Here is a 16,831-nt window from a genome sequence, read left to right on the forward strand (position 1 = left end):
AAAATTGGCGACACGCAACGCGTATCCCGTCGCAAGCATACATACTCGAGATTTCCACACGGTCTGTTCAATTGCAGGAACAAAGATGTCTAAGGAAAAGAGCGATGAATTGAAGGTAGAGCAGAAGGAAGACCAAGCAGTAGAATTGAAGAAAGGAAAGAAGAGAAAGAGAGCTCAGCCGGCGAAAGATGGCTGGAGCGGCAAGAAGGGAGCTGGGCAGATATTGAAGTTCGACGACTCTGAGGATGAGATTCTCAAACCTACTCCAGAACGCATTGCGCAAGCCGGCGAAATCACGAAAGCAGAATCGAAAGCGACGCAATCCAGCAAACCCCAGCAAAAGCCTGATCAACAAACACGGCCGAAGAACAAGCAACACGATAATGCCCGAAAACTTCAACAGGACCTTAGAGTACCATCTCACGTGATTCAGAAGCGTGATGAGCTACGGCAAGTCCGTAAGTCGCTTCCGATCTGGCCACAAGCGGACGCCATCAGGGCAGCTCTTCAGAGAAATAACGTCATGGTATTAACTGGAGAAACTGGCTCTGGTAAATCAACACAAGTGCCTCAGTTTTTGGCCAATGAGTCCTGGTGTACCGGATGCATAGCAATCACGCAACCTCGAAGAGTAGCCGCGATCTCGCTGGCACGTCGTGTGGCCGATGAGATGGGTAGCTTACTTGGTGACAAAGGCCCTACGGCAAAGGTGGGATACAGCGTCCGCTTTGACACAGCTGCGGGAAAGCACACCAAAGTCAAGTTTTTGACAGAGGGTATGCTGCTTCAAGAAATGCTCAGAGATCCAAACATGTTGCAATACAGCGCGGTAGTCGTAGACGAGGTTCATGAGCGAAGTGTTAACGTTGACTTGATACTTGGGTTTCTCAGGAATCTGGTGGCCGCTAAAGAGGGTAGTACAGCAAGAAAGCATCCTCTCAAGGTCGTAGTAATGAGTGCTACAGCAGACGTAGAGGGCCTTGTTAAGTTCTTTGGAGACAGCCAGCCTGTCTCGAACACCGAGAAGACGGTCGCGAAGACTGCGAAAGAAAACAAAAGCAACGTCTCAACCTGTTACGTGGAAGGTCGCCAATATCCAGTCAAGACAGTGTATCTCCCACAGCCAACGCAGGATTGGGTCGAAGCAGCCCTAAAGCTTGTCTTCCAGATACATTACAAGGAACCTTTGCCAGGTGACATTCTTGTGTTTCTGACAGGTCAAGACACCATCGAGGGGCTCGAGAAGCTTATAAACGACTACGCTGAAGGTATGGACGACGAGGTTCCTAAGCTTCTTGCGCTGCCTCTTTTCGCCGCCCTTCCACAACACGCCCAGCAACGCATCTTCCAGCCAACACCCTATCGCACGCGGCGCGTTATCCTTGCGACTAATATCGCCGAAACATCAGTTACTGTCCCTGGTGTTCGTTTTGTGATAGACTGTGGCAAGTCAAAGATAAAGCAATTCCGGAATCGCTTGGGTCTCGAATCGCTACTTGTAAAACCAATCTCCAAGTCTGCAGCTATCCAACGCAAAGGTCGAGCTGGTCGTGAAGCACCTGGTCAATGTTATCGGCTGTACACTGAAAGCGGATACAATACTATGGAAGAACGCACAACGCCCGAGATCCTGCGTTGCGACCTTAGTCAGGCAATCCTGACAATGAAGGCGCGAGGTGTCGACGATGTACTCAGTTTCCCATTCCTCGATCGGCCACCGCGAGAAGCCCTGGAGAAAGCTCTCTTACAGCTCTTAAACCTACAAGCACTCACAGAGACCGGTGGAATCAGCGACACTGGTCTCAAAATTGCTAAGTTCCCACTCACACCTACACTCGGAAGAGTACTAGTTGAGGCAGCGAAACCAGAGCGAGACTGCCTACTCGACGTGGTCGACGTTATATCCGCACTCAGCGTCGAGAACGTCTTCCTGAACCTTGTGACTGAGGAGCGCAAAGAAGAAGCAGAAGAAGCTAGACGTGAGCTGTATCGTCGAGAAGGTGATCACCTAACACTTCTCATGGCTGTGCAACGATACGCTGCTGAACAAAAGTCACAACGCAAAGCCTGGTGCGACAAGCACTATGTATCTCACCGTGCCATGGAGAATGTGATGAACATCAGGAAACAATTAAGACAGCAGTGCACACAACAGAAACTACTTTCGGCTGACGACGGGGAGTCTGAAAGTGCGCCCTCGGAAGCTAGGAGTCAGGCCATACTCGCATGTATGCTACGGGGATTCATCTCCAATACAGCGAGATTGATGCCAGATGGCAGCTACAAGACGTTGATAGGCAACCAAACTGTAGCGATTCACCCCAGTTCGGTGCTCTTTGGAAAGAAAGTGGAGGCTATTGTCTTTAATGAGTTTGTGTTCACAGGAAAGGCCTGGGCTAGGGGCGTCAGTGCAGTTCAGTTAGATTGGGTGTCAGAAGTGGTTGAAGCCATCATGTAGATTGAGCAGTAACATGGTCGTTTGCTGAGTTCTTGATCCCATCTTTTGTTGTTGTTTACCAAACTTTTGTTCTCACGTAGTATGTATACATGTACAGCTTATTTGCCTCTAAGTCTTGGGCAAGCTCAACGCACACCTATCACCTTCTCCTTCCCACTCCAGCACCTTCTTTGTCTGCCAGACTGACAACCTCACCAATACCTGCTGCTTCCTGTTCATCTTCCAGCGCACGAATCTCCTCCCTACAATCCCACCATTTCTCCTCTGACCTATCGAAACCCAGTTTCTTGATTTCCTTCGGGCTCTTCTCCGCGATCTTGCCCTTCTTCTCCAATTCCTCCAGAACAATATTTTGCCATTGTTCTGACGTACGGGCGTAGAAATCCCGTAAAGATTCGAATGGACGTGGGTGCGGAAGAGTATCAGTAAGTGCAGAAATCTCTTCTTGAGGTCCAAGATCTTCGGAGTGAATAGGAGCAACGGCAGGGGACTCTGAAACGCTCGTTGGAGCTGTCGATTCAGACTTGTCATCCTCGTCGCCTTCCTCGTCTTCAGAATCCTCCTCGTCTTCGTCTTCTGAGTCTGCCTCATCTTCGCTGCCTTGCCAGTCTTCAAGCTCACGCTTGAAAATCTCAGTCACGCCGTCCAGATGATTGAGATTGACAGACCAGAGTTCGTCAAAGGTGAACTCGCGGTCGCCTTTCTCAAAGGTACCTCCGTAGATGTAGAGTGTATCGGCCTGGACCGTAAGCGCGGCATTGAATCTCGGGTGTGGGTATTCAAAAATCTTTGGCTTTTCTGGTCTCGCTTCTTCCTCCTCTTCCTCTTCTTTGGGTTTCTTAGCTTCGTCATCCGAGTCTGCATCTGCAGAAACACCGGCCTTCATCTCGAGAGCTTTGAGATTGGCTAGTAGCTCCTCCTCTGCGGCCTTGCCACGATCTCGGCGATTGATATTTGTCTGTTGGGCAGCCTTCTTGTTCGCGTTCAATTTTGGTCGACGCAGACTAAGTGGCATGTAACGATTACGCTCAACGTTCCAAATAAACAGCTGGTTGAAAAACTCGGAATCAATGCCCTCTTCGCTTTCCTCCACATCGTGCACGCCACCGAAGAGAACACCTCGACCCTTGTGGTAAGCCATTGTTGCACCCGCGCGCGGCGGGTTCGGTGCATTCGCTGGTTTCTTTCGCTTCTCCCAAGATACAGTTGGAAGTGTTGTTGATGGCTGATCGGCAGGTGGAGGTGTGATGCGTATGAACCAGGTATCATCGTGAACCTTCGGCTTCAGTACCATGCGCGACGCTGGGCCACCACTGCTAGTCTTCTTACCCTTTCCTTGCTGCTGTTGCTTGCCACCAGCCTGAGTCTTGACGCGAGAGTATCCACCATATATGACTGCACCTTGCTCATGTGGCAGCAGACTAAAGCTCGATCGCGCGTCAGGTACTGCGCGGGCTGCTTGGAGCTTTGGTGTATGCCACGAAAAGTTGACGCAGTCGTAAATCCAAAGATCGTTGAGATATTTTGTGGTAGCAGATGTATCTTGGAAACCTCCAAATAGGACGATATATTGTTTGAAACCAACCATGCGATGTCCGCTTCGCGCTGGCGGAGCGGCTGTCTTGCTCTTTCCCTCCATGCGCGTCCATTCTCTAGTGACCGGATCGAGCTTCCAAAAGTCATTGTAGTGATAGAACGTCCCTTGCTTCGGAGAACTAAACTCTCCGCCGAATAGATAAATTTCTTTCGTGTTTGCCGCCCGGCACCAGGCATGCCCAGATCGAGGCAGTGGCGAGTTCGGACTTGTGACTTGTTTCCAGGAATCTTGCTTGACGTTGTAGATCATGAGATCGTTGAAGAACTTCGCGGTCGCTCCGTTGAAATACTCGCCTCCGAACAAGAAGATCTCATTCTCGTTTGCTGGATTGGCAATGAGGGTGCTTGAAGTCCGGGCAGAGGGCGGCTCAGCGGGTATCTCCGTTATCGCATGATGTTGTTCCTGCTCTTTCGCGTACTGTGCTAAGATGTCATCTAGGTCGACATCTTCCGCGTCGGAGTCGATCTCCTGTGTCTTCGAGGCGACCTTCTTGTCTTTCTTGCCTGCTTTCTTCTCTTGCTTGGCTGCCTTTGCTGCTTTAGCTGCAGCTTTGCCTCCCGCTGCCGCCTTCTTCTTGTCCTTAGCCATTTCTCAACCTGGGACCTGAATCAATGCAGTCGCAAAACGCTGTATGTGTGGCAGCTGTTCGGTCTGCCGATAGAAAGTTCTCCGCGTTTTGCCCCTCAATTGGAAATTTTCCCAACGTTGGCGTTGATTCTACAGCACCTTGCTTCTGACTTTGCAAACACCCGAAGTGATTGCAATCAAGTATTCAATTCCGAATAACCCTAATCAATAAGCACGTTCTTGCAAGTGCAAGTGCGAATTGTCGCGTGCAGCCTGTTCAGTATCGTAAATCCTTCGGAGCAGGCGCTACGGGGTGGGCTTCCTTATCGATAGCAACCATACATTCACTCCCCGCCTTACATCTAACACTACAAACGATGACGAAAATGATACAAGCGGCAAAGATCCTAGGACAGAAGAGTCACGTAGTTCCTGGTATTACACTAACCTCGCACACTCGGCCAGCTCTCCGAACTAATCATAGTCAGGCAAGCTACGAATTACGGAGCACTTCTTCGAAGTACCTCGTGACTATGGTACGTTGCAAAACCCATTTTCAAATCGTCGTTTGCTATCTGAAAGTCGTAACACAGAGCAGGACTGCGAGCTCAATAGCTATATATGATGATACTATCGTGCTGACACTTCCTTCCTCTCTAGGCAATCCTTCGGCAGGAACAATCCAGCTCTTCGCACGCTCTGCTCTGAAAGCCGAGAAGCCCGCAGACTACACTTCAAAGTCACATCTCGAGCTCTCCAAGACCCAGCTTCCATGGCTCGTATATCTGCAAGGCGGCCCAGGCTTCGAGTGCCGAAGCCCCGAAAAAGTCTCATGGACTCAAACAATTCTCGATAAAGGTTACCGAGTGCTCATGCTAGACCAACGTGGAACTGGTCTTTCAACTGCAATAAGCCAGTCAAGTTTACAGTTAAGGGGTGACGAGAAAGTGCAGGCAGATTATATGAAGAGCTTCAGGGCTGATAGTATTGTCAAGGACTGCGAGGCCGTAAGAAAAGCATTGACCGAGGATTACCCCGAAGAGAAAAAGAAATGGAGCATCATGGGACAGAGCTTTGGAGGATTCTGTTGCTTGACTTACTTGTCTCACTACCCCGAAGGAGTCAAAGAAGCGTTTCTTTTTGGCGGCTTGCCACCACTAAGAGATGACCCAGATGAAGTTTACGAGCGCCTATACGCACGTGTCAAGAGCAGGAACGAAGGATATTACGCAAAGTATCCTGAAGACATTGATCGCGTTAAACGCATTGTCAAACTCCTCTCTCGTTTCGGCGACACGACTGTGCGCGTCCAAGGCGGCGAAGGCTTCCTTTCTGCACGTCGCTTCCTGCAGCTTGGAATCTACTTCGGTAAACATGGAGGTTTTGATGATGTCCACGAATTTGTTCTCCGCGCCGATACTGATCTGACCCAATTCGGACATTTGACACGACCCACCGTTCTCGCGCTAGAGGCAGCACAGAGCTGGGACACGAACGTCATTTATGCACTTCTCCATGAGCCAATCTATTGTCAAGGAAAGGCGTCGAATTGGTCTGCGGAGCGTCTCATTTCCAAACACCCCGAGTTCTCGCTTTCCTGTGTGGATGGCGACGAGCCTGTCTACTTTACAGGCGAGATGATCTATCCCTTCATGTTCGATGTTTACCCAGAGCTCGCCAAGCTCAAGACTGTTGGCAACCTTCTGGCCGAAGAGAAAGACTGGCCGCAACTGTACGACAAAGAGCAGCTGAAGAAGAACGACGTGCCTACTTATGCTGCAGTCTACGTTGACGACATGTATGTTGACCTTGATCTGAGCATGGAGACAGCAAATTCTATCAGGGGATGCAAGACTTTCATTACGAACACGATGTACCACAATGGAATCGGTGCGAAAACGGATGAAGTGCTGAGGCAAATCTTCTCTCTGAGAGATGATGTCATGGATTAGGCAAGAAGCTTCGTTGATGGCCGACGTGTATGTCATCCAAAGTACGAGTTTAGAACCATCCATCACGTCTACTGCTTCATAATCTTCTGCGCCTGCTCCAATTGTGCTTTCAGATCAACATCCCAAATCCATCTCATCCTGTGCATATAGTTTTCCTCGATTTTATCAAGGTCGTCTCCGAACAGCTCGAAATCGTACAACTTGCCAGCTTCGTAACTTGTTTTCACGATCTTCTGTGTCCTCTCCCGTCTGACCTGGTCGAACGCGCCAAAGGCTCGCTGCAACTCGTCAACGTTATTCGCGTCCTTGACTAGATTAGCGAGGATGTAAGAGTCCTCTATACACTGGCCAGCGCCAGCGCCTTGATGGGGTGTGGTCGCATGCGCTGCGTCTCCAAGTAGACAGACACGGCCTTTGGCATAGGTGTCGCAGGGTGGATGCTGGAAGAGCGCCCAAATATCTGGCTTCTGCATTGCCCCGACAATCTTTTGAACATGTGGACCCCACTCTTTAAAATCTGCCTCCATCTCCTCCTTCGATGTAGTCACAACCCATTTCTCATCGTCCCAGGTATCGCGAGAGTTAAATGCGACCACTACCACAGTTAGCAAATGTCCTCTCTAGACGATGACTGACCTTACCATTCATCGTCTTTCCATGCTCAATTGGAAACGTGAGCAAGTGGCCATGATAGCCAAGATACATCTGGCTGTTCCGTGCTACATCATCGCCCAACAGTTCGACGGCCTTGTCCATGGGTATCAGCCCTCTATAGGCATACTTTCCAGAAAAGACAGCCTTGGACGCGGGATTGTCTCTTCCAACTAACCACTTCCTCGTCAAGGACTTTATGCCGTCGCAGCCAATCACGGCGCTGTGCTGTGCTGTCGAGCCATCAGCGAACTTAAGCACGATATCTCCAGAGCCATCTTGAGCTTCATTCATCTCCACAAGCCTCTTGTCGAACTTGGCAACACCATCGGGTACGTCTTTGACAAGTTCGTCCAAGAAGTGTGCTCTGTATACACCGCCGCGCCCTCCGCTCGAATGCATGGGCACCTCAAAAAGTGCATCGCCGACTTTCTTGCCCTCTCTCACATATCCCTCCTTGTCCTCTCTCCTAGCGTCTCCCACCCGAATTGTGAACCAGGAATCCATCTTGGAGTTGTCTGCGTTCCCTGTCTTGCATTTCAAAAAAGCCTGGTATATCTTTGGGGACAGGAACTCCATCGCACGTCCAGCATTGGGACCGAATGCGACCCCAGCTCCGATTTCACCAAAGTGCGGTGCGGCTTCATAGATGGTGACAGGAACATCGAATTGGACGAGGGCTATTGTAAGGCAGAGGCCGGATATTCCACCGCCTACTATAGCGAGGGAGTAGGGCTTCGAAGACGAGCTTGTTGGAGCCATCTGGTTGAGCTTGAGACCGAGGGAGATGTCTTCAATGGTTGGTGTTAGCTACTGCGACTGCGATGGAAGAGCAAAACCATTGCCAGTCGCGGCTTTGCGTACTCACTTTGATCTTTACCGATATACACTTCGGTGGCGCGTGGGACGACAGCTCGCTAGACGTCATCTACTGCGTACTTATGCAGTGGTCCTGCAGTACCCAGAATAACACGACACCCGCATGTTAGTACGCAACGGCGTGTGCATCATTTGGACGAGTGCACTACCCGATACTGAGCATGCTGGACAAGAGCTCATCCGAGAAGAAAAGCGCCAGGCGGTATTGGACAACTCGCCGTGAAGTGGGGCATTTGTGTAAATGTGTGGGGTAGACGACTGTTCGGGAATGAAGTCGGCGGTTGAGGCATTGCGCATGTCACCAGGGACCTCCTCTATCAGGCGCTAAACCTAGCCGAGTGCCGAATTACATCCACGACCTGACCGCAATCCTTTTGGTAACGCAGGCAGTGATCATCGTGTGTCCTCGACTCATTTGACATATTTCCGTAGCTGTAAGTATTGCTGTTCCCATGGATGTGAGGTAGTTCAAAGACGTGTATTGTTGTTGAGCTCTATCATGTATACGTGACCTTTTCCCAGTCTCGTCATGCCGTCATCAGCTCGCTCTTTCGCAGCTGCATATCATCGTCACACGCAATACCGTTCTCAAAACCTTCACACGGGAATTTCGCTGCATGTGCTAACACTACGGTAGTCTCTTCTGTCGGGTTCATCTCGTTTCTTAATTCTATCATCTGTTAAGTCCGATTATCAATGCCGCCATCAAGCTATGCTGCTCTGCAGCCCCCAAACGAAGAGGGAGAGAAACCAGTAACCGTACTGGTCACTGGATTTGGTGTATGTCAATATTTCCCTCCAATTCCCTGTGTTTTCTCCAATGCTCTGTAATCCGGCCCACACCTCCTATTGTGCTTCTAACCAGGCACATTGGATGCAATCATTTGACAGACTAACATGTATCCAGCCATTTTTAGCGAAAGTACCCAAGAACTCTTCCTGGGATATCGCTTCCACACTTCCAGCTCTGATACCAAAGTCACCCAAAAACCAAACTCCGATCAACATACACGTTTACCATGAGCCTATCCGCGTAGCATATAACACTGTCGTCAATCTCGTTCCCCAGCTTCTTCCACCAGCCAATCCTCTCTATCCCTCCCCAGATATTGTGCTGCACATCGGTCTAGCAGCCGGACGAAACTACTTCGCCATCGAGCAAGGATCCCACAGTCATGGGTACGGGAAGATTCCGGACGTAGACGGCCAACGATTCGAAGACTCTGCAGCAGAGGAGCATTTCCCATCTTCAAAATACCCACACAAATTAAAGACTAGCTTCGATACATCTGACGTCCTTGCGCGCTGGAAAGCGAACTTGGGAAACACATCTGCCAACGGCACTAAAAACAATGAAGGATGCACTGACGTGCGCATCAGCACCGATGCCGGAAACTTCTTGTGCGGCTTCATCTACTACAACAGCTTGGCGCATTATTTTAATATCAAGGAGGATGAGAGACCCGTCATTTTCCTACATGTCCCTGATTTGAGCAATAGTGAGGATAAGCTAAAAGAAGGATGGGAAGCTACAGTCGCTTTGATCAAAGCGCTAGTCGAGAGTAGACAGAAGTCAGGCGGCAAGGTCGTCGATGGGGACAAGAAGGATGGAGAACTGGAGAATGGCAACAAGAAAGAGCGGACGGACAATAACTTTGTATAAACGGATCAGGCTCCAGCACAAAGACCAGAAAGGGGGGGAGGGGACAAACCAATCCTTCATCCTAGATTGGTTAGAACAGGACGCCCTTTTTGAGTCCCGCATAATCCTTAGACGTAAGCATAGGGGCTCTCTAATTGGTTGAATATCATATATACATCGCCGTTGAGCAAGTTGACACTCGCGACAGATACTCTACATAGACAGCCACTGTGAGTCACAGGAAAACGGGCGTTAATACTGATAAGCTAAGTCTTGGCCAACAAAAGGGTCAGTAGTACATGATGATGATGCAGAATTCATATATATGCTCATGCATCGATTGTGCTCTACACGCTTCATCCACCGTATACCAAACTAGATCATCACCCTCTGATTGCCCTCAATGTCTCCATCACCACATTCCCAGACAGCTACCCATATCCTTAGTCTCGCCAACTACACATCCCATCACCTCGTTCCACTCACCCCGAAGCCCTCCACTCCACTCCTACCCTCCTCTCTCCGCCTCCGTACCGTCATTATCAGTCTGACAACGAACAACCTCTCCTATGCACGCCTCGGCCATCTAATGGGCTGGTACTCTACGTATCCGCTCCCCACTACGACACCTGCTCCGTATGACGATTCTGCAAGGTACGGCCGCGTTGCAGCATGGGGCTATGCCGAGATTCTAGAAAGCACTGTCGAAGGCATTGAGAAAGGAATGAGCGTGTATGGCTATCTTCCCAGTAGCACAGAGTGGGAGGATATAACTGTAGAAAGGGCTAAAGACGCACGGGATGGTCGTGTGATCGACGACCAAGTTATTGTGACGGACGCACATAGACAGCATCTGTGGAAGATCTACAACCGGTATCGGATTTGTGGTCCGCTTCTTAAGATGGCTGATCAGACTGAGCAAAAAGACGAGTTGGGCTGGAGTGCGCTGATGATGGGTCTTTTCACAGTTGCGCATAACCTCTCCAATTATGTTTTCCCACCACAGAAAGTGGACGGAGGGGCGAGGGAACAGACGGGCCGGATACATCCCACAGGAAATGGGGAGTGGAGCGTCGAAGACGCGGACTTGAGAGATGCGGCGGTTGTTGTGCTAAATGCGAGTGGTAAGACGGCATCTTGTTTTGCGTATGTTCTTCGACACTGTCGACCCGCTGAGCACCAACCTGCTCGTATTATCGGCATTGGATCTAGAGCCTCCATTGAGGTCATCAAGAGAACTGGATGGTACGACAACGCATCTCTCTATGACAATTTCGACGAAACTGCCATAGAGATCAAAAGCTCGAATTCGAAACGCATCGTTTTCTTCGATTTTGGCGCCCGACCTGGAGCAAACGCGAAATGGCGATCCGCTCTTTCTTCACTCTCGCCCACTGTCCCTTTCACACTAGTGACAGTTGGTGGTGAGGTCGCACCTCAAGATCCAGAAAAGGCCACGCAACGGCTCGCTAACAGAGCTTCCTTGAACATTGTCAACGCGGGCTTGTTGCAAGAAAAGGGTATTGAGACTGCTGGAAGCATGTATTTTGATAATGTGTATGCTGCGTTTCAGGTGTTCTGGAGACGGGCCAGAGAGGTAGGAATGTTGGAGTTGAAGTGGGGTGAGGGGCTAGAGGACTGGGAACGAGGCTGGGAGATGCTATGTAGGGATGAGGTCAAAGCTGATGTGGGCCTGGTGTACAGTATTTAGGTGTTTCACCTACTGTTCTCGTATGGCTCTCTCGACCGCAAGGCGGGAAGAATCTAGCCAGGTCTTCCAGGATATGCGTAATGTTTCAGTGTAGGTGAAGACTTTAGCTGACAACGCATGTTGGGCATCTGTAAGCTGCATCGTTGATAAGATTTCCTGTAAACGATACCATCTTGTATGATGGGCTATCTGAGACCACTGGGCAGAGCAAAGTACTTCAGTCTCGGTCTTTCGCTAATGTTAGCATGAAACGTAATTGCAACAAAATCCATCCAACGGTCCAAGGTATCCACTCTAAAACGTGTGCTGAGAAGGGAATTGACGTCGACATGACGGGTGCCGCTCATCATCGCTTACCCCACAGGCCTTGCTGGGTCTCTCTAATCCTCCGCTCTTGCTCCTGTATCATCTCTTCGGTCTGACCGTGTCCGTTTCCTCTACTGTCAATCTCCATGGGGTCGTCTGGCTCGTCAGCTGGCTGGGGGATGTTGGCGTGAGGGGCACCTCTCCGTGGTTCAGCAGAACGCTGGCCGTCCATCATACCAGCGGCACCACCCGCTCTCAGCTGATTGATAGCACGAATCGTATCAATAGCTGCATGCAGGGTACGACGAGCGTTGAAGTTCTTCTTGACCGTGGGCAATAGATCCTCTTCACCATCAGCGTTATTCTTGCCAAGCTCCGTGATCCAAGGATGAGACAAGGCTTCATGGGCTGTCATGCGCGCTGCAGGGTCGACGGTCAAACAGCGACGAATGAACTCGCGTGCTGTAAGAGAAACACCCCTCCAATACTCCAAGGGTGTAAAGGAGTAGTCTGCGACTAAGATGGCCTGCATCTCTTCGAGGTTAGAGTCGCGGTCGAACGGAGTATAACCGCAGAGGAGGAAATATGTGATAACGCCGATAGCCCATATGTCACTAGTTCAGATGTTAGCACTGAATCACGAAATGGCGCAGTGTGCCTTACACCGGTTTGCCGTGTCCAGTTTTGCGGAAGATCTCAGGTGCCATGTAACCTGGCGTTCCGCATGTCGTTGTCAGGACGTGGAATTGCTCTTCATCCATAATTCGAGACAGCCCAAAGTCGGCAATCAGCAGATCGGCATTGTCTTCTGGTGTTCGGAACAGGAGGTTCTCAGGCTTCAAGTCTCGATGTACGATGCCGTGGTCGTGAAGGTATGCGACAGCAGAAAGCGTGGCACGGATAAGATCACCAGCGTCAGATTCGTAATAGTTGCCCTTTCGGCAGATGCGGTCGAAAAGCTCGCCTCCAAGCGCAAGGTCGGTGACAAGGTAAACTAGAGAGATGCATGTCAGCGAAAAGTTTGGCCAAAGCAAGGCTTCAACGTACGGTTGTTCATAGTTTCGAAGTAATCAACGAGTGTCAGAATGTTTCTGTGACCCATAGATACTCTCTTAAGCACGGCAATCTCATTTCTGACCTGGCACTTGTAAGCCTTATCGTCCTTCATCGCTTAGTACCAAGCTGACCATGTGTTCTCGGCCTGCCATGAGCCGCTTGTTGATGACCTTGGCGGCATAGTATCTTCCTGTATCAATGTGTACACACTCCTTCACTACAGAGTAGCTGCCTGCGCCTAAAGTTTTGCCAGTTTTGTATCTGCAAGGCTGCACTTGCGCTGCCGTCTGTGTACCCTGCGCTCCAGAAGCGCCGTTCGAAGTCCTTGTCGCCATTATTAAGCTCAAGTAGGGTTCCAGAGAACCGTCGTGACCGGAAGTGTTGTAGCAGGAGTGTCTTATGGTGGTTGCGATTACAAGAGTCTTGGGAGGGCGCAGTCGGGCACCGATGCCTAAGGCTGGCTATCGGAGATCACAGAACCGACAGATGAGCTTGTCGACGCAACACGATGTGGGCTTATGACAACTTGTGTCACAGATTGAGTATCGCGGAGCAGTAGCGAAAGTTTGTGGAGACTCGGGAGTATTGCGACGGCTCCTGATCGACGGCGATAGTGGGTTCGTGGAGCTGCTTGGTGGCACGTGGTGAGATGATATTGGTGCCGGCCGAGATTGACGCCGGTATTCCTGCTGAAGGCAAGAAGGAATCGTGTCTCAAACACTATGGATATAGTAGACGAAGCTACGGGAGGAAGGAAAAGAAGGTTGTCGGGACTTGAAGTGCGTAAGGAGGGGTCCACACGATTCCCCGCCGGTGACTTTACCCCTGTTGTTGCCAAGATTGCCCGTGTTAGAATAGTGGGATGGTAGCCGCTCAGCCGGGATTAAGGATCCCAGTATCAATCCATGGAGCGCAACATGTATAGCCAGTCGTATGCAAGCGACACCTGAACTAACAAACTCCCGAGAGCAAAGGCTATGCACGTCATTGCATTGCTTTTTTATTCATTTCCGTCTATGTGAGTTTCTATAGGTCATAGCTCTTCTCGTCTAGATCTGTACGGACCTAAGCAAAGAACGTCAGGACGATGCATCCAAAAACTGTCGTCTCTGGTCTATATCGCAAATGGAACTCTACGACTTGACGAGCAAGCTGTGGCCATCCATGTCTTCAGGCTGCTGAAGACCCATGGTTGCAAGAAGAGTAGGCGCAACATCACCGAGTACGCCGTCAGACTTCTTCAGGCTCCAACCTTCGGGCGCGTTGGCCATGACAAAAGGCACCTTATTAGTCGTGTGGGAAGTCTTGGGAGTGCCCTCCTCTGTGAGCATCTCCTCGGCGTTACTAGCACAATGTCAGCCCTACCCCAAAAGATGCAGATGATGGGAACTTACCCGTGGTCAGCGGTGACGAACAGAACGTATCCACTCTCTTTGCACTGGTCGTAGACCTTCTTGATAGCCTTGTCGGTCTCTGTGCATGCTTCAATGGCTGCCTTGTAAACACCAGTGTGGCCAACCATGTCTGGTGGCGCAAAGTTGTTCATGAGGAACTCGAACTTGCCGGTCTGAATGCGCTCGCACAGCTTCTCTGCAACAGCCATAGCGCTCATCTTTGGCTCGAGGTCGTAAGTAGCTACCTTTGGCGAAGGAACCATCTCACGCTCCTCATTCTCGAACTGCTTCTCGACACCGCCGTTGAAGAAGAAGGTGACATGGGCATACTTTTCAGTCTCAGCAACGTGACACTGCTTGACGCCCTGCTTTCCTAGTGTCTCGGCAAGAACATCTGTCATGCGCTGAGGCTCGAAAGCAACGTTGAAGGTGTATTTAGGGTTGTACGAAGTCATGGTGGTGAGGTGAATGTTTTGCGGGTATGGGAAGTCGGGCTTGGGCGAACGGTCGACATCGCCCAAGAGCTGAGTGATTTCTCGAACACGGTCGGAACGGTAGTTGAAGAAGAAGACGGTGTCGTTGTCTGGACGAATCAGCAAGTAGACATGCAGGTGCTCAGCATGTTAGTGTACCTTGTATCCTTCGCTCCTTTCCTCCCACAATGATGGGCTTGAGGAACTCGTCGTTCTCGTCTTTTGCGTATCGCTCCTTGATGGTTGCGACTGGGTCACTGCTCTCCTCACCCTCTCCAGTGACTAGACCCTTCATACCAAGCTCGACACGGTCCCACCTCTTGTCGCGGTCCATGATGTAGTATCGTCCGACGACTGTCGCGATATCGCCGAGGCCGATTTCCTTGGTAGCTTTCAGCAAAGTCTCCATGTATCCAACCGCGGACTTGGGGTCGGTGTCTCGGCCGTCTCCGAAGAAGTGGATGTAAGCCTCCTTGACGCCCTGGTCCTTCGCAACCTTGAGGAGCGCAATCAAATGGTCCATGTGGGAGTGGACACCGCCGTCGGAAACCAGACCGCAGAAGTGCAGCCTTCCGTTACCATCAATGGCACGCTGGAATGACTTCTTGACATTGTCCACGTCCTTCAACTTTCCATTCTTGATGGTTTGTCCAATTCGGACGGAATCTTGCCATACGACGCGTCCTGCACCGATGTTCAAGTGGCCGACTTCGCTGTTGCCCATCAGGCCTTCGGGAAGTCCGACGGCGAGAGAGGAGGCTTCCAGTTCGGTGTAGCCCTGTGCGGTTTTGGAGCCGTCCTTGGCGAACTCGTCCATAGTAGGCGTGTCGGCTGCGAGGATAGCATCGCCATCTTTGCGCGACTTCTCCGTCGCGACGCCCCAGCCGTCGATAACGATGAGGACCGTCTTCTGGTCGACCTTGGCCATGATTGCGAGTCGGTCAGGTGATTTTAGGAATAAGAAGGAAGAAGAAAAAAACTCGAGGATTCACTCGAGCAGCGAGGTTTAGAAGGCTAGTGAGAAGAGCGTAGGGAGCAACTTGTTGACAGAGGGGCAGGGTTGGCGGGGCTAAAATGGTCAACTTCAAAAAAGCATCGCCGGTTCACGTCACAACCTTCCCGCGACTGATCCACATTCCCCCCACAGCCCACGCCCAGAAACTTATCTCGAATCGCACCCAACAGCCGCGCTATTTGGCGATCGCTTTGACATCCAACAACTCCTATCAGACAGACATAGCGATTGTCATCTGCAGAATCGCCGTCCAATCAGCAACCTTGGCTTCAGCCCTACCCGTCAAAGGAGCGGGGAGCGTCGTCCCGTCCACGCGTGCTGGCTGGCCGACGCAAACACGACGCTAAACATCTTGAATCGGAACTCGTTGTAATCCACAACCATGTCGGCAGCCGCGACGCCATATGCGCCTGCCTCAGCGCGAGCCTCAGTTGCACCCACAGGCTCTCAAACGCCAGCCCTGCCTGCGCCGCCGCCGCCTCCTACCACGAACACCCCGACCCTCCCTGCGCCCTCGACGTTTGACATGCTCCCTGACCTCCACAGGCTGCTCAAGCGCATTCTCGAGACGCCTGCCCAGCCGCCACCTGCGACGCCAACGCCTGCCCAGCTTGCCGTAGAGGGGCCCCTCGAGATCCAACACGTCGCGACAGCAGCGAATGACATCCGCCTCAAGATACAAAAGGCACGACGCGCCGTCACAGCCTTGCCGGACATGGATCGCACATGTGAAGACCAAGAAGATGAGATCGAGGACCTGGAAGCGCGTATTGCGCGGCTGAAGGCTTCTCTTAACGAGCTCGGTCGGCCGGTCGCTCAAGCAGAGGATGCAGACGGAGACCAGAGTATGACTGGCTGAGACGCCGTCCGCACTACGATTGATCCATTCTAGGACGCACATCTGTCGACTGCATGGACGCACTCGACCTAGCTCTCGCCCAGGGCTAATGGCAGCTCGTCATCGTACGCGACTTGTCCACGCCTAGTTGAACAAGCACTGATCTCGTACACAGAAGGCGAGGCCCAAGGACCAAGTGTTGACACTCCAAACATGCGCATTGCATCGTATTGTACGCATAGCTACTAGCACGTCACATAACCCAGGTAGTCCTCTGAGCCTCACATGACCA

General features: G+C 51.2%; 9 protein-coding genes across 9 annotated transcripts; 5 read left to right on the plus strand and 4 right to left on the minus strand.

The window, feature by feature from the left end:
* Nucleotides 1-85: 85 nt before the first annotated feature.
* On the plus strand, nucleotides 86-2,458 carry AA0111_g154 (putative ATP-dependent RNA helicase; the record flags this gene model as incomplete). Its single annotated transcript, XM_028647210.1, has 1 exon — nucleotides 86-2,458. The coding sequence occupies one exon, from the start codon at nucleotides 86-88 to the stop codon at nucleotides 2,456-2,458; it is 2,373 nt and encodes a 790-aa protein (XP_028512328.1).
* A 139-nt stretch (nucleotides 2,459-2,597) lies between these two features.
* On the minus strand, nucleotides 2,598-4,643 carry AA0111_g155 (hypothetical protein; the record flags this gene model as incomplete). Its single annotated transcript, XM_028647221.1, has 1 exon — nucleotides 2,598-4,643. One exon carries the CDS (start codon nucleotides 4,641-4,643, stop codon nucleotides 2,598-2,600), a length of 2,046 nt encoding a protein of 681 aa, XP_028512327.1.
* A 512-nt stretch (nucleotides 4,644-5,155) lies between these two features.
* Nucleotides 5,156-6,574, plus strand: AA0111_g156 (hypothetical protein; the record flags this gene model as incomplete). The annotated part of the gene is made up of 1 exon (XM_028647232.1): nucleotides 5,156-6,574. One exon carries the CDS (start codon nucleotides 5,156-5,158, stop codon nucleotides 6,572-6,574), a length of 1,419 nt encoding a protein of 472 aa, XP_028512326.1.
* Nucleotides 6,575-6,642: 68 nt separating this feature from the next.
* AA0111_g157 (hypothetical protein) lies at nucleotides 6,643-7,987 on the minus strand (the record flags this gene model as incomplete). Its single annotated transcript, XM_028647243.1, has 2 exons — nucleotides 6,643-7,169; nucleotides 7,216-7,987. 2 exons carry the CDS (start codon nucleotides 7,985-7,987, stop codon nucleotides 6,643-6,645), a joined length of 1,299 nt encoding a protein of 432 aa, XP_028512325.1.
* Nucleotides 7,988-8,800: 813 nt separating this feature from the next.
* Nucleotides 8,801-9,767, plus strand: AA0111_g158 (hypothetical protein; the record flags this gene model as incomplete). Its single annotated transcript, XM_028647254.1, has 2 exons — nucleotides 8,801-8,884; nucleotides 9,012-9,767. The coding sequence occupies 2 exons, from the start codon at nucleotides 8,801-8,803 to the stop codon at nucleotides 9,765-9,767; spliced, it is 840 nt and encodes a 279-aa protein (XP_028512324.1).
* Nucleotides 9,768-10,149: 382 nt separating this feature from the next.
* Nucleotides 10,150-11,457, plus strand: AA0111_g159 (hypothetical protein; the record flags this gene model as incomplete). Its single annotated transcript, XM_028647265.1, has 1 exon — nucleotides 10,150-11,457. One exon carries the CDS (start codon nucleotides 10,150-10,152, stop codon nucleotides 11,455-11,457), a length of 1,308 nt encoding a protein of 435 aa, XP_028512323.1.
* A 346-nt stretch (nucleotides 11,458-11,803) lies between these two features.
* Nucleotides 11,804-13,154, minus strand: AA0111_g160 (Calcium/calmodulin-dependent protein kinase type I; the record flags this gene model as incomplete). Its single annotated transcript, XM_028647277.1, has 4 exons — nucleotides 11,804-12,377; nucleotides 12,427-12,757; nucleotides 12,811-12,901; nucleotides 12,951-13,154. 4 exons carry the CDS (start codon nucleotides 13,152-13,154, stop codon nucleotides 11,804-11,806), a joined length of 1,200 nt encoding a protein of 399 aa, XP_028511945.1.
* A 798-nt stretch (nucleotides 13,155-13,952) lies between these two features.
* On the minus strand, nucleotides 13,953-15,614 carry AA0111_g161 (2,3-bisphosphoglycerate-independent phosphoglycerate mutase; the record flags this gene model as incomplete). Its single annotated transcript, XM_028647288.1, has 3 exons — nucleotides 13,953-14,163; nucleotides 14,214-14,796; nucleotides 14,846-15,614. 3 exons carry the CDS (start codon nucleotides 15,612-15,614, stop codon nucleotides 13,953-13,955), a joined length of 1,563 nt encoding a protein of 520 aa, XP_028511946.1.
* A 469-nt stretch (nucleotides 15,615-16,083) lies between these two features.
* Nucleotides 16,084-16,560, plus strand: AA0111_g162 (hypothetical protein; the record flags this gene model as incomplete). The annotated part of the gene is made up of 1 exon (XM_028647299.1): nucleotides 16,084-16,560. The coding sequence occupies one exon, from the start codon at nucleotides 16,084-16,086 to the stop codon at nucleotides 16,558-16,560; it is 477 nt and encodes a 158-aa protein (XP_028511943.1).
* Nucleotides 16,561-16,831: the final 271 nt, after the last annotated feature.

The sequence above is a fragment of the Alternaria arborescens genome (assembly GCF_004154835.1).
Source record: "Alternaria arborescens strain FERA 675 chromosome Unknown contig_1, whole genome shotgun sequence".
Lineage (NCBI taxonomy): Eukaryota > Fungi > Ascomycota > Dothideomycetes > Pleosporales > Pleosporaceae > Alternaria > Alternaria arborescens.